General features: G+C 36.4%; 2 protein-coding genes across 6 annotated transcripts; one reads left to right on the top strand and one right to left on the bottom strand.

Moving 5' to 3' along the window:
- Positions 1-549: 549 nt before the first annotated feature.
- LOC138315523 (transmembrane protein 144-like) lies at positions 550-10,084 on the bottom strand. 5 transcript variants are annotated; one of them, XM_069256630.1, is made up of 11 exons: positions 8,146-8,325; positions 6,884-7,001; positions 6,172-6,336; positions 5,795-5,917; positions 5,360-5,459; positions 4,473-4,553; positions 4,008-4,110; positions 3,491-3,618; positions 3,083-3,180; positions 2,286-2,557; positions 550-1,978 (listed from the first exon to the last, which is right to left on the bottom strand). In XM_069256630.1, exons 3-11 carry the CDS (start codon positions 6,332-6,334, stop codon positions 1,889-1,891), a joined length of 1,158 nt encoding a protein of 385 aa, XP_069112731.1. In that variant the 5' UTR covers positions 6,335-6,336; positions 6,884-7,001; positions 8,146-8,325; the 3' UTR covers positions 550-1,888. The 5 variants fall into 5 exon arrangements, with proteins under 5 accessions (XP_069112731.1, XP_069112721.1, XP_069112713.1 ...); XM_069256620.1 differs by lacking the exons at positions 6,884-7,001; positions 8,146-8,325 and adding an exon at positions 9,990-10,084; XM_069256612.1 differs by lacking the exon at positions 6,884-7,001 and having other exon boundaries at positions 8,146-8,323.
- Positions 10,085-10,109: 25 nt separating this feature from the next.
- On the top strand, positions 10,110-13,377 carry LOC138315518 (sodium-dependent glucose transporter 1A-like). The gene is made up of 4 exons (XM_069256599.1): positions 10,110-10,366; positions 10,849-11,079; positions 11,643-11,703; positions 12,243-13,377. The coding sequence occupies exons 1-4, from the start codon at positions 10,283-10,285 to the stop codon at positions 13,283-13,285; spliced, it is 1,419 nt and encodes a 472-aa protein (XP_069112700.1). The 5' UTR covers positions 10,110-10,282; the 3' UTR covers positions 13,286-13,377.
- The last annotated feature ends 164 nt before the right edge of the window (positions 13,378-13,541 follow it).

Here is a 13,541-nt window from a genome sequence, read left to right as displayed (position 1 = left end):
AGTCTACAACTCACTCCCATAGCATTAAGATCAAAGTATATAAGTCTACAACTCACTCCCATAGCATTAAGATCAAAGTATACAAGTCTACAACTCACTCCCATAGCATTAAGATCAATGTATACAAGTCTACAACTCACTCCCATAGCATTAAGATCAGGTATACAAGTCTCCAAGTCACTCTCATAGCATTAAGATCAAGTTATATAAGCCTAAAACTCACTCCCATAGCCTTAAGATCAAAGTATACAAGTCTCCAACTCACTCCGTAGCATTAAGAGCAATTTATGCAAGTATAAAACTCACTTCCATAGCATTAAGATCGTATTATAAAAGTCTCAATAAACTCTCTCCATAGCATTAAGATCAAAGTATATATAAGTCTACAACTCATTCCCATAAAATCAAGATCAAGTTATATAAGTCTCCAACTCACTCCCATAGCATTAAGATCGTACTACACTGTATACAAGTCTACATCTCGCATCCGATTTGCGAGATTCAATATCAAACAAATCAGATGCAATCATATCATTACAAGAGCACCTGTTAAAGATGCTCCACCGCTGACAAATGGTATTTTTTCACTATTAAAAACAGGAGCAGACGATTTACTATTTTTCTTCAGTTACAAAAGTTACTCACTTTACACCATTACCACAATTGAAAAGTTTGAGCTTCTAATTTTACTTCAAGTTAAAAATATGAAAAATAATTAATTGCATCCCGAAAAAAATCCGTACCACTATATCCTATATGAAATGAACTACTGAATGCGCATGTACCAAAGGCAAAGTAAATTATCTTATATTATTTTTTGTGTCAATTAGACAATTATATATACGATTAAACACCAATTATTGTTCAAATGATGAATATCATTTTTGGTCTGTCGGCGGTGGAGCATCTTTAAATTATATTATAATAACATATCTACATAAGCCTAGTGCGAGCACCTTGGATTCGTTAAAACTTTCGATAACTAAAACATGTTGTTATTTTTAGCATATTAATACGTGTACACGTTAAAACAAATAACTGGCATAAAATATCATAAAATATTACCAATGCCCAAATTTTCGCACCGATATTTCTCAAATGGCGTTCAATGGGATAAACCCCTATGATAGTTAATGTAAGAGATGATATAAAAGAAAATTCACGGATTCTTAAGATTCATTACAATATCACCGTGAAATCGGGTCGGAATTATAACAATAAAACACATAGTTTGTTAGATAAACGAGCCCATGTTAAAATAATCTACTGGCAAATAAAATCAATGGCATCACAGTTTCTTGTACAGAATTGCATATTTAAATAACAAAACAATATCATAAAAAGCATTGTGTAAGAAATAGAAATTAGATTTTAAGAATTACAACAAATTGCTTCAATACTTAAATGTCTATGATACTAGGTATGGATCTTCCAACCTTTTGGTTTAAGAGTTCGTTTATTGTGTTTTCCAACTGTACACACACTGATATCATAGTCGACATCAAACAAGATATTCTAAAATGTATTGACTTGAAATATTACTTTGCACTGAATGAATAGAATTATTATCTATTGCCTATTCGGTTCAATTAACAGAATGGTTTCGTCAAGTTTTAAATTTACTTATTCAGGATCAAAGTAATTTTGGCAGACCTGTATCTGTTGACGGATGCCTTTGAAGGCTTCGTAAATACATGGCATACAACATAAAATGGATAACCATTATCTCGCACAACTTAAATTGAACCGATACGACAATATGCATGGCAACAAATGAAAACGGCTTATATTGAATACTTGCCGCGTGAATGTAAATTGCGTCAATAGTAAGTGATTACTAAATATCAAGTATGCTGAAGATCTAATATTACACTGATGGAGTTCCTCGTCATACTGGGTGTTTAGACAGAGCACACATCACTGTCCCGGCTACAGTCACAGCTATACCCACCAATAGCAAGCAGAGATTCCGTCGGCCCTGATGGAAAGAAGCATACGTTGATATTGTTTCTAAAATTCGACCATTTTGTAGAGAGGCATCATAATAATTGTATAGTCTATTTGTTACTTTAAAACATATCAAATCCATTAAAAGTTGGAGAGTAGGTGCTTATATTAATGTTCCATTAACAGATATGGCTGTTTGCAGACGTGAAATGTGGTTGCAACAAAGATTGCCAGCGACGCAAGTTGCAATTGAGGAGGCCAAAAGGCCAAATTGTCTATCAGGAAAACATAGTAAATGATCAAGTAAATAGGAATTGTTACCAGCCTAAGGACCTTACTTTTATTTCCCGGAAGAAGACCACGCCCACTATGGCATTGATGACGATTGGCACGGTGGTCATGATGGGGAAGGAGACAGACTCGGACAGTGTGTCATTGACCAGGAACCAGAGGGCGCTGGCAGTCCCCCACAGTACCCCGGTACATAGGCCAGGGAAGCTAGCCCGGGGGTAGACCCGGGGGACGTTCCTCCTAACAAGGCAGTACACCGAGAAATAGAAGGTGTTCCCCACAAACAACCCACACATGGTAGCAAAGGCATAGTCCATACCTGGTCAGACAAAAAAACACATCAGCCTCAATGCGTAATACATCAAATGTTTTAATCAAAGCGGAAAAATAAAATCTGAAAATAGTTCAAACCTATATTTTCAGACTCACATACAAATGCTAAGTATTCCAAAGAGACGTTTTCAGTTGAAAGGGAGGCCACCGAAAACGCCTAAACATGCCATGGTCATATGCTGCAAGGTGACAACAATCTCTCGGGACTGCTACTCCACCGCAAAGGTGAATGTGTAAAGGAAATACTGTCAACGTAATATTTCAGTGGTAATATTATTTTAACTATCTTTTGTGTGCCTGAGATGTCGCGCTGAATTATGATGTGTTCATAAAGCTATGATGGGAATTGCGGGGATTCATCATTGGCTAACATGTCCATGAAAGTATTTGCGCTTAAATTAGCCTGTCTCAAAATAAGTACCATAACAAAATACTACAATGTAGTATCTACTTTTTTTTATTTTTCTTGGTGAATATAACAAGGGGTAAAATATATAGTCGATATACGTACCAAATTGACTAGAGTTTAAATATGATTGTTGTATGTAGGTAGATGGTGTGTAGGTCTGGCCATATAACACTCCCGATATCACACACATTACAATTCCTCTGTTATAAGAAAACCATTACAAGAATATAGTTTTGAATGAAACAACTCAAAATTCGGAAAAAACATTTTTAAATAAATCAATCGAAAACTCGAAAATGAAATTGAAAATTATGTAACCCCTGTAATTGCATTTTAATGTATTTGAGAATTTCATGGTGATATTATGACAAAACAGAATGAAAGATGGATACACATAATAATTTCAGGAAACATTAGAAATAAAGTTTTAATTGAAACAACGATGACAAAGTATAAAAAGTCAATCAAAAATTTATTTTAATTCGTAACAGTTAAAGTTAATGCACTCACGAGAATTTTTTCTTCATAGGAGACAATCTATCAACAAATATGGTCACATCCTCTGTGCGTTTGACGTTAGTGGGTAATAACAAGCATTCCTCTGATGGCGACATTAGAGATGCTGAGTTGTTGATGGGCTGTAAAGTATACAGAATTATAAAACAGAAATTAACTGTCAGCAAAATGAATCTAAATTAGTTTTCATTTCCAGATCATACTGAAGTCATTCATAATATGTATGTCAATAAGACTCTCATTAATTTCAACTCTAACATTCAAATTAGTGCTGTGATTTCAAAAATGTTCATGCAGTTTACTACACATTGTCCTCAATAACTAATTTTGTTTATAGTTTTCATATATAGCTTTCAGATTCTCTGATTTTGACTATTCTGTGGTTTTATATCTTCATCATTTTAAATGGTAAGCTAGCTTTGGTTGATAATTTAACTTTTATACTGTGGCACATGGGTTATAGTATGTAATAGCGTTTATTAGAGTAATACAGCAGGGAATTGATACTTACATCGAATGTATTATACTGTCCATTTGATAACGTAGGCGAGGTTTTCTGCTCTTGTTCATTGATTTTGCGTATCTCAGGTTTTAAGAATGAAAATATTATTGCACTGCAAAAGAAATATACCAACATGAAAAAAACCTAAAGACATGAATAGTAATTAATGCATTTTTATGGGATGTTACGTCACGAGTCCTCAACTTTTGAACGCGGTTTAAGCATTGATTTTAGCTATTATCGTAGATCGGCGTTTTCCTTTTTCAAGAGCTTCATGCCAAACATCTGGCACTTTATTTGATTTAATATTATAACGAGTGCCAAGTTGAGAAGTAAAGTGGGTTCAGATCAAGTAATATAATGGGTATCGGAATTCAGTTCCACTTGATTTTCTACAGAGTTTAACAACATTAGTATAAGTGCGTATAAAACGAATCAATAAGATTAATAATAGAAGACTGAGTAAATCCCCACCTAAAGATACAGAACAGGACACCGCCATAATTGAGTAGAACGGAGTCGGGCACTTCCTTCTGAACACCAAACAAACCGAATCTGTAAAAGGGAAAACCAATCCTGCTTTAAATAATATACCTTTCTCGATATCCGTGATGTTTATCTGCAAAGAGTTTGTTAAAATCAAATTAACACAATATATCGCCTACAACCAACACTCAAGAGTCTGCTAGGTAATATTTACATTTTCACTGCAATCCCACATTGTAACCTTATCAAACACAGTAGGCGTACACCAGTGCGTAATCTGCCATCCGCTTATTTTGACGTCATTATCATTGTGACTACGTCGTGTCAGCGATCACGATTAGAGAAAATGACTGTTCAAATATCTGTTCCATTCTTGATGATAATGAATTGTTATTCATTATAGATGCGAAATCTCTTTGGATTTTATAAGCATTGGACCACATTCAGTTGCCATTTATGGGAGAATGAAAGTACCTCCCCTTGGCCCCAGACACACATCTCCCCTGGGTACGTACCTCCCCATGGCCCAAGACACACATACCCTGGGTAAGTATCTCTCCGAGGCTCACGACACACATCCCCCGGGTACGTACCTATCCGTGGTCCCAGACAACACTCAGCATGTTACAGTTCTCCAAGACACACATCCCCTGGTAAGTACCTCCACGTGGCCCAGCCACTCAGCATGTTACAGATCCCCCAGACACACATCCCCTGGGTACGTACCTTCCCCTGGCCCCAGATACACATCCCCTGGGTATGTACCTTCCCCTGGCTCCAGACACACATCCCCTGGGTACTGGGTACGTACCTCCACGTGGCCCAGAAAATCAGCATGTTACAAATCCCCAGACACACATCCCCCGGGTACGTACCTCCCTGTGGCCCAGCCACTCAGCATGTTACAGATCCCCCAGACACACATCCCCTGGGCCATACCAACGGCTTTTACAATCGGCACCATGAACAGGTTGGCTTAAACGCAGACAAAAATAAAGCATCACAATTTAGCTGAATAATCCAGGAACATATACTAACACTAACAGCTGAAACTTGTGGCTATGAGATAAAAATTTAAAAAAAAAAAAACATTAAACAAGACATGCACTCATGTGTAGAGAATCAAATCGATTATGCAACATAATACTATTTCTTGGTACAAGCATGATGTTAGCTATTACAAAATTTATTAAGCTAACAATACCCCTGTTAAGATAATTCTAGCTAGTAAAACTATTTAAAGTATACATTAATGAAGACATTTTAGCTCCATACTTTTCCACTACAACAGTAGTTATGGAGACACGTACCCGTGATCCACAACACACCACCGAGCATTACGATTGGATAAAATGTAGCCTCGCTCCGGAACAGCTGCACGATGACGCCGACGAGGAGAGCCCCATGAGAAAACATGAGTTGGAAATACAATCCTGTTAAACAACAAACACAGATTTATTTTGAATTTTCTCGGATAAATGCTTATTACTGTGATTCAGCAAAGAAAGATGCTAGCTGTTATAAAAACAAATTTCTCAGTCCTACGCTAAATTTTATTCAACAACTTAAAATTTTGTCACAAGATGCGTTTAAAAGATCATCATAGCATTTTTAATAAACATATACATATATCCAAAACATTACCTTTCTATTTCCTTCGACAGATTTCAGTAAATTTCTTACTTACCATCGCCGGTCTCGAACCGCTTGATTGGCACCACCACATTTCCCAAAATAAGAACAGCGGCAGCTGCTGAGATGTACCCCCAAAACGGGGCTATGACGTTATCAGTCGTGGGGGCCAGTGTTGACTCATTGGATGGGATCGCTGTCGTGTTCGAATACATCATTGCTGTAAAATAATCAAGACATTCTCTAAACAGCGACTAAACTTGTTGGACATTCTGTCCCTTACCATCCGTCTCTGGCTGGTTATCAGGCGCCAGAATCATGAAACAATCTTAGATTTAAGTTTAGACATAGCCAATCATTAATTATGTAACATTTTGTAATGTCCTCTTTGATTGGTTTAGTATACACTAAAGCTAGTTTTGGACTTAAGATTGTTCCATGATCCTAGCTAGGGCCAGGTGTATCATGGGTCCAACTACATCGGTATCTGCTGGTCAAGGCTGCACTGTAGTTCTACTCTTTTTGGTAGAGTTTCGATGGCCGCAAGTATGCGAAATTTTGGAAAGTGAGTATATGAGTACAGTGAAATATCATAAATGCCCATCATATCACCAGTTCTTTACCATCACCCACCCACCACCTCTAGGAGTTCCCAAGGAAAAACCACCTACCTTTTCAACTTTAGTTCTGTTTCGGTTTATTTTACAACGTACATGTATTTTTGTGGTATCAGAATTGTAAGACAACGAGATCGCGGTGTTTCTTACCGTAGAAACCCCTGATTTTCTTTTCCTTTTTGCGAAGACTTCGTTAAACATATTCTGTCACCTTTCCTCGTGTACATATATTTAACCTAAACCTGTAGATTGGCGGTAGATTCAATGACTGTAAAGTACAATAATATCCTATCTCTTAACTCAACCAATAACATATAACACGTACATGTATAAGGTGTGCTCACTCTAGTAGGCCACTGTTCTGTCGGTTTCATTGGTTGTATGCATGTTAAATCACATGTTTACACTTATGTTTTCAACATTAGCCTTATAGTAAAACATTAACTCGCAAGTGCCGTACATACCCCGACTTTCCTCCAACCCATACACCAAGCTTATCTTAAAGATGCTCCACTGCCGACAGAGCATAAATGATATTCATCATTTGAACAATAATTAGTGTTTAATCGTGTAAACATAAGTCTAATTAACACAAAAAATACTATAAAAATGATTTATTTTGCCTTTGGATCATGCGCAATCAGTACTTCATTCCATATAGGATTTAGTGCCACGGAATTTTTTCGGGGTGCAATTAGTTATTTTTTATATTTTTAACTTGAAGTAAAATTAAAAGCTCAAACTTCAACGGCAGTAATGGTGTAAAGTAAATATATAAAACTTTTGTAGCTGAAGAAAAATACTAAATGTTCTGCTGCTGTTTTTGATAGTGAAAAAATACTATTTGTTAGTGGTGGAGTATCTTTAAATAGATACATGTATCTGTGTTCTAATTTTCGTTGTATTTTGCCCTTATATGCCATTCTTGTTGATATACAACATAAAAACGATCGTCTAAAACCTAGACAAATACTATATTGTACGTAATAGCTAGTGAGCATCTCCTACCAAGACCTAGAAATAGTAGCCGTGTCAATGTAAATATAAATTAATTTTATAGTATATACAGAATTTTACTATATTTTTATCGTTTTCTAAATCATCTGAAACCGGTCTACTATACATATACAATGTAGAATATAGAACCAAGTACAATAATGAGTGTAGAGAGTTCATGTAAACTGTTACTGAATATCAGGTCCCTGTGGTATACACATGTGTCACACATCGCTTTAATACAATATCATAATGCATTGATCAACCGTGTGTGTGTGTGTGTTAGTAGGTTATTGTGTTCGGTCCTATTGTATTCAACTGTGTTAGCGACCTGTGACCATATAGTCTGCATGTATACAATGGTTTTGGTAAACAGCGAAATCATACACAGACATTATATATATACATGTACGTACCTCACACTGGATATAATACCGTCGATATTCTCTTACGGTCATATCATTATAAAAGACGAGGAGTATTCGACCCTGTAGGAATGGGTGACCGGTACATACTAGCAGTATTCCACAAACAGCTGACATAAACACTCATAACAAAAATCGTAAACTTCCGGTTTACGCTGCGTCACAAGGCGATTACACATGTATACATGCACACGGCTATGCTCATGATCTCGTGACTCATTCGATTCCAGTCGCTGCAGCCGCTTTCTCCAGGAGAACGAGTTTTAGAGTTATGTTACAGACGAATTATTGAAATTTGCCCTTGATAAACTTTTATGCGAACAAGACTGAATTCTTGACTAATTCCTCAGTATGAAGCTACTTTAATTAAGATAATTTTAGTTAGAAGTCTCTGTCTATAATCGATACATCCTTACAAATTACGCTATCTTGTATTTTGATACTGTATGTATTGATGGATGTTCTTGATTTTTCCTTGTGAATGTTTTATTTATAAGTTTTAAAACCTATATGTATGGTGCACATCAACTTCGTTAGCCAAGGGTATTAAGTCCGATTCTCTGTAGTAGAAAGAGAACCAGACTAATGCACATATACTAATATATCCATGTACATTGCAACCTATTATTTTTTTTTTTATTTTTTTTAAAGAAAGATATATGCGCCATACCTGGGTGAACATTTTAATTTATTTTCCTTCGTAACCTATCTAAAACCATAACTTTTGAAGCTGTAAAAATCATTCAAATATAAACATTATTCACAACACATAATTTTGCACGGTAAAATTCCGTAAAAAATGTAAAAGTTATATGTGCCGTATTTTTCATACTCACGAATCAAGAAGAGTTTTTAATATGTTATTTATCATCAAAAATTACCAACTTTTTGAAAATTACAGTACTTTCAATGTATAGGTTTTAATTTTACATGTACAAATAAGTACTGCCAAAAATCATTTGTTTACATCAATAATGAAGTGAAATGAGTATATACGGTCAGACCATGAAGCCAAATTGTGGTCTACAATTTCATTACACATTTTTACAATGTTATTAGTAATTGTAAAGTGATTTCTGCAGGGAATGTTTCCATGTTAACATATTTAAGGCATAAAAACAATGAATTTACAGTACAAAATTTCTGTGTCATAAATAACGTTTTTAAGTATTCTGAAGCCATCTGAATGATTTTTACAGCTTTATTTCATCAAACCTTATGATTCTTAATAGATTAACGATGAAAAAAATAGCATGTCAAAATTTTCGCCCAGTTACGGCACATATAACTTTAAATGATATTGTAGACCACAACTCGGCTTCTGAGTTTGACCATTTGTACGTTTTTTACTGTACTATACGTGTAAACTGTACTAAACATATTGATTTATAGCAGTACTTTCAATATTCATTTTGAGCTTTTATCTTACTTCATAAAAATAAAACCAAAAGCATTGTAAGTATTGTAATTATAAAAATATTGATAACTTTCGGTGGGAAATAACATATTAAAAGCTCTTAGTCTTCTTGATTGGTGAACATGACAATTACGGCATGTAAATCTTTAAGGAGGCTTAAAAACCGCGACAGTAATCGGATAATTAATGTAAAGTGGTTTAGTTCACAAATAAAAGATCAAATCATTAAAAGACTATTTGTCTAACAATGACAACTGTTCTTAGAAAGCTTGGATAAGTTTTTAAAAGAGCCTAACAACACTCAGGGTGTTAGCAAAGTTAAAATAGGCTCTTGGGTTTGCGTGACAGTACTGTTTATGTATCTATCTAAAAATTTCAATATACTCAGCGTTCATGGATTATCGGCGTCTTATCCTACCTCCACCACTCCTGTCTCAGACTTTTCAGCAAATCTGTCTGTATACCGAACATGTCGCTGCAGCCCTCTCTTTCAGGAGTTTTCTAGACATTGTTTCGTACATTATGACGTCACAAAGTACGTCATAACAATGGCGTGAAAATCAAACATGGCGGTGATGAAAATGACAAATGTTAGCTTTTCCTTCCTTCAACAATATTATTGAAAGACAGAATAACTACAGGATGGAAAAGTCGCATTTCTGATCTCTAGGGGCACGACGTCTATGGACTGAAGAAAAACATAGATGTGCAATGGAAACACACGAATCTTTGCCGTCGTTTCTAAGGACACGGCGTATACGGACTGGTGCCTTATTTCTAACATGGATATGCATGGTGGGTTTTAGCAGAGAAAAATAGTATGATAATCATGTGAAACCTAGATGAAGCTACTTTGATTTTTCTATTGAGCTTAAAACGATCGATTTTTTTAATTTTAACCCTAATGCAGTACTAGTAGATCTACTATGAACTGTAACCGATATCATATTGCATGAACATCGCTGGCTGATAGTCCAAGGTTTAAACCCTAGATTTGCCATTGCAGTGTTTTGCTTCCAAGTCTGATAACAGTGGTTTTATTGACTTTTGTTTCAAAAAGACAGGTAGTCTACCTTGTACTGCAGTTGTTTATTTCCAATGTTCGTTTGGTCCTCACAACATAAGATCCGTCAATTTACTGTACGATATGATCAAACTACATTGTAGGTTTTGTCGTCTATAAAAATAATAAAAGGATGTCGATATCTAAACGTGCACTGCTAGATAACGGTTTAGGTGCGGTGCGCTATATTTAATGCACCCTCTGTATTTTTCAGGGAATGTTCCTGGAAATCATTGGCCCCACTCTCCAGGATCTAAAAGATCGGACCAGTTCGGATTACGAGAGTCTATCCCAGGCTGTGTCCGGACGCAGTATCGGGGCTGTCAGTGGATCCATCCTAGGAGGAATTCTGATAGACAAACAGGGCCGATACTGTGATCTCATCATCGGGATGTGTCTCACAGCGGCAGCGGCCGCCACCATGACCATCCCTCTCTCCACCAAGGTAATGATAAACCTCGCTATCTCTCGAAGTCGGCAGGACAGTAGTCAAACTTCGAGTTATCATAGTTTTTGCTTGAAACATGCTTGAAACTGTTTACAGCCTAGTTAGTACAAAATAACTTCAATTCAAGTATTCGAGTGATATTAATTTGAGTTCGCGGTTCAACTCATGTTAAAAATAGTCAATATAGTTAGTTTTCAATATTGTTTTATAATATTGTCACAAGTAACACAAGTAAAACTTTTGAACATATTTCGAGGAGATTCATAGATGAGATTTTTCGTCTGAGCGATATGTACGAAATGTTATTTTTTCGTCAGAGTGATGTGGACGAAATTTTATTTTTTTCGTCAAAGCGATGTGTAAGAAAATTTCATTATTCACTTTAAGTCGGACACACCCACATCATTGAACTATTGAACAGTCTTGAGTACTGGTTGCTTCCCTTATACCTCTGAAAACGAAGTCTATTAGAAAGTAAACCATAGCAAAGTTCTATTTGCATTTATTTACTCATACAGAATTATAAATATTCCAATACAATGTGTAACCATCTATAACAGGTTCTACTGACAGGTGCTCTGATCACGGTCCAGGGTTTATCTGAACTCATCGTCAATGTGGGTAAGTAATGATAGTAAATCATACATTTCTCTTCATTAAAATATCTATTTTCACTTCCATTGACAACAAAACTGCACCTTGGGTTATAACACAAAACATATATCGGCGTTTGACCATCTGATTGGTCAAATAATCTCAAGGAAGCACTTTTTGTTCATTGGTCAAAGAAGTGTGGAGTATGAATTATCGCATGCAGATGAATATTGATAACAATGGGAACGGAACCGACTCTGGTGTCTACATATTTATACCGACCCTTTATATGTAATTCATTCATTTATCAGCTAATGTACTTTTCACATACTTTAAAAGAACTTTTGATAATATATCGATTTTCCCCATCCGGAACACGTAGCCAGTTTACCTTGTATACATTTTAACTTCATACACTTTTGATTCTGTTAGTGTATGCTGTCGATTGATCATGAATTGACATCCGATTATTTTGACATTTAGACTACTATTTTGGAAACTAATCCGATGATATATTATGAGGTTCTTATATACATTTTGTACGAGTATATTGTTTCCTGTTCCAGCCGGAAATACTACCATCCTGTATCTGTGGCGGGAGAAAGCCTCGGCGCCCATGCACATGCTTCACCTCGGCTTTGGAATAGGTTGCCTCCTAGTCCCTCTTGTGGCCAATCCATTCCTGCCACACATGGCCTATCTACCGGACTGTGAGTTAAACGTCTCCATAACAAATGTAACAGACGCAAACTGTTCGATCAACAATCTCGATTTTACCACGGTCTATGTCGACTCTAAGGTAGACTATGCTTATGCTATAGTAGCCATACCGACAATGGTTCTAGCAATTTTATTTATGATATTCCAGTGTGTTTTACCACAAGTCCACGATGTGCGCGGGTCAGGTATAAAGAAACGTGACTCGAAGGCCATGCTGAACCCCGCCAGTTGTACCGGCGGAGACTGCTGGTACGGCCTCCTCTTGTTCTCCCTCGTCTTCTTCTACTTTCTGTTTACAGTCGGGTTCGAAAGGTTTTACACAAAATTTATACGTACATTTGCTGTTGACGAACTACACTTTACCAAAGACAAGGGAAGTTATGTCAATACTGGATTCTGGGTGACTTTTTCTCTCGGCAGATTTATCGGATTTATTACAGGAAAGTTCGTCTCCATTAGAGTAATGATGCTATGCGAAATCAGTGGGGTGTTTCTGAGCGCCTTTGGTCTATTTCTTGTCACAATTTTCAACTTTGAACCAGAAGTGTCATTTTGGATCTTCTCACTTTTGATTGGTCTGTTCCTTGGACCAATGTGGCCAACAGGAATCTACTGGACAGATTTCCACGTGGAGCTAACAGGGATGGGGATAACATTGATTTGCCTAGCTGGTGGATGTGGGGGTTTCTCGTGTGTAAGCATGATGGGATACATATATGACGCAATAGGTCACGTGTGTTTTGTGTATGAGGCGATGTTTTGTGGACTTCTTGTCTTTGTAATTGGGATATGTCTTAACATTGTCGGCATCAGACATGGAAGTAGATTTGACCAGACGAACAATGACAAAACTGTCACAGAAGGTGATACTGTTGACAACAAATTGTAATAAAAACACATGTGTTTAAAACTAATAATATCATTATTGTTTTCAAAACACAGTCATTAATTAAAAACATAGGAATCCGACGTTTTTATGTTATACTAATACCTGTATACATCTTGGATGGTAGTGATCCTCAGATGGATCCTCCTTCCTTGATTGTTTCGGCGCTGTCCACTATGATATCCGGAGATGTGCGACTGCGGTAGTCCCAGTCACAGCTCTCTCTCTCTCTCTTCTTCTTCTTATTCCACTGCCACAT

The sequence above is a fragment of the Argopecten irradians genome, chromosome 1, assembly GCF_041381155.1.
Source record: "Argopecten irradians isolate NY chromosome 1, Ai_NY, whole genome shotgun sequence".
Taxonomy (NCBI): domain Eukaryota; kingdom Metazoa; phylum Mollusca; class Bivalvia; order Pectinida; family Pectinidae; genus Argopecten; species Argopecten irradians.
Note: the sequence above shows the minus strand (reverse complement) of the source record. Positions and strands in the feature narration are given on the sequence as shown.

What these genes read in the sequence shown, in the direction of transcription:
- LOC138315523 (XM_069256620.1), bottom strand. Translation starts at nt 6,334, where the DNA reads ATGATGTATTCGAACACGACAGCGATCCCATCCAATGAGTCAACACTG. An exon ending in AGTGGCTGGGCCACAGGGAG is followed by an intron (nt 4,554 to 5,359) that starts GTACGTACCCGG and finishes TCCCTTTTACAG; the next exon opens with ATTCGGTTTGTTTGGTGTTC. An exon ending in TTTAAACTCTAGTCAATTTG is followed by an intron (nt 2,558 to 3,082) that starts GTACGTATATCG and finishes TTGTCTGACCAG; the next exon opens with GTATGGACTATGCCTTTGCT.
- LOC138315518 (XM_069256599.1), top strand. Translation starts at nt 10,283, where the DNA reads ATGGAAACACACGAATCTTTGCCGTCGTTTCTAAGGACACGGCGTATA. An exon ending in TTCTAACATGGATATGCATG is followed by an intron (nt 10,367 to 10,848) that starts GTGGGTTTTAGC and finishes TGTATTTTTCAG; the next exon opens with GGAATGTTCCTGGAAATCAT. An exon ending in CCATCCCTCTCTCCACCAAG is followed by an intron (nt 11,080 to 11,642) that starts GTAATGATAAAC and finishes CATCTATAACAG; the next exon opens with GTTCTACTGACAGGTGCTCT.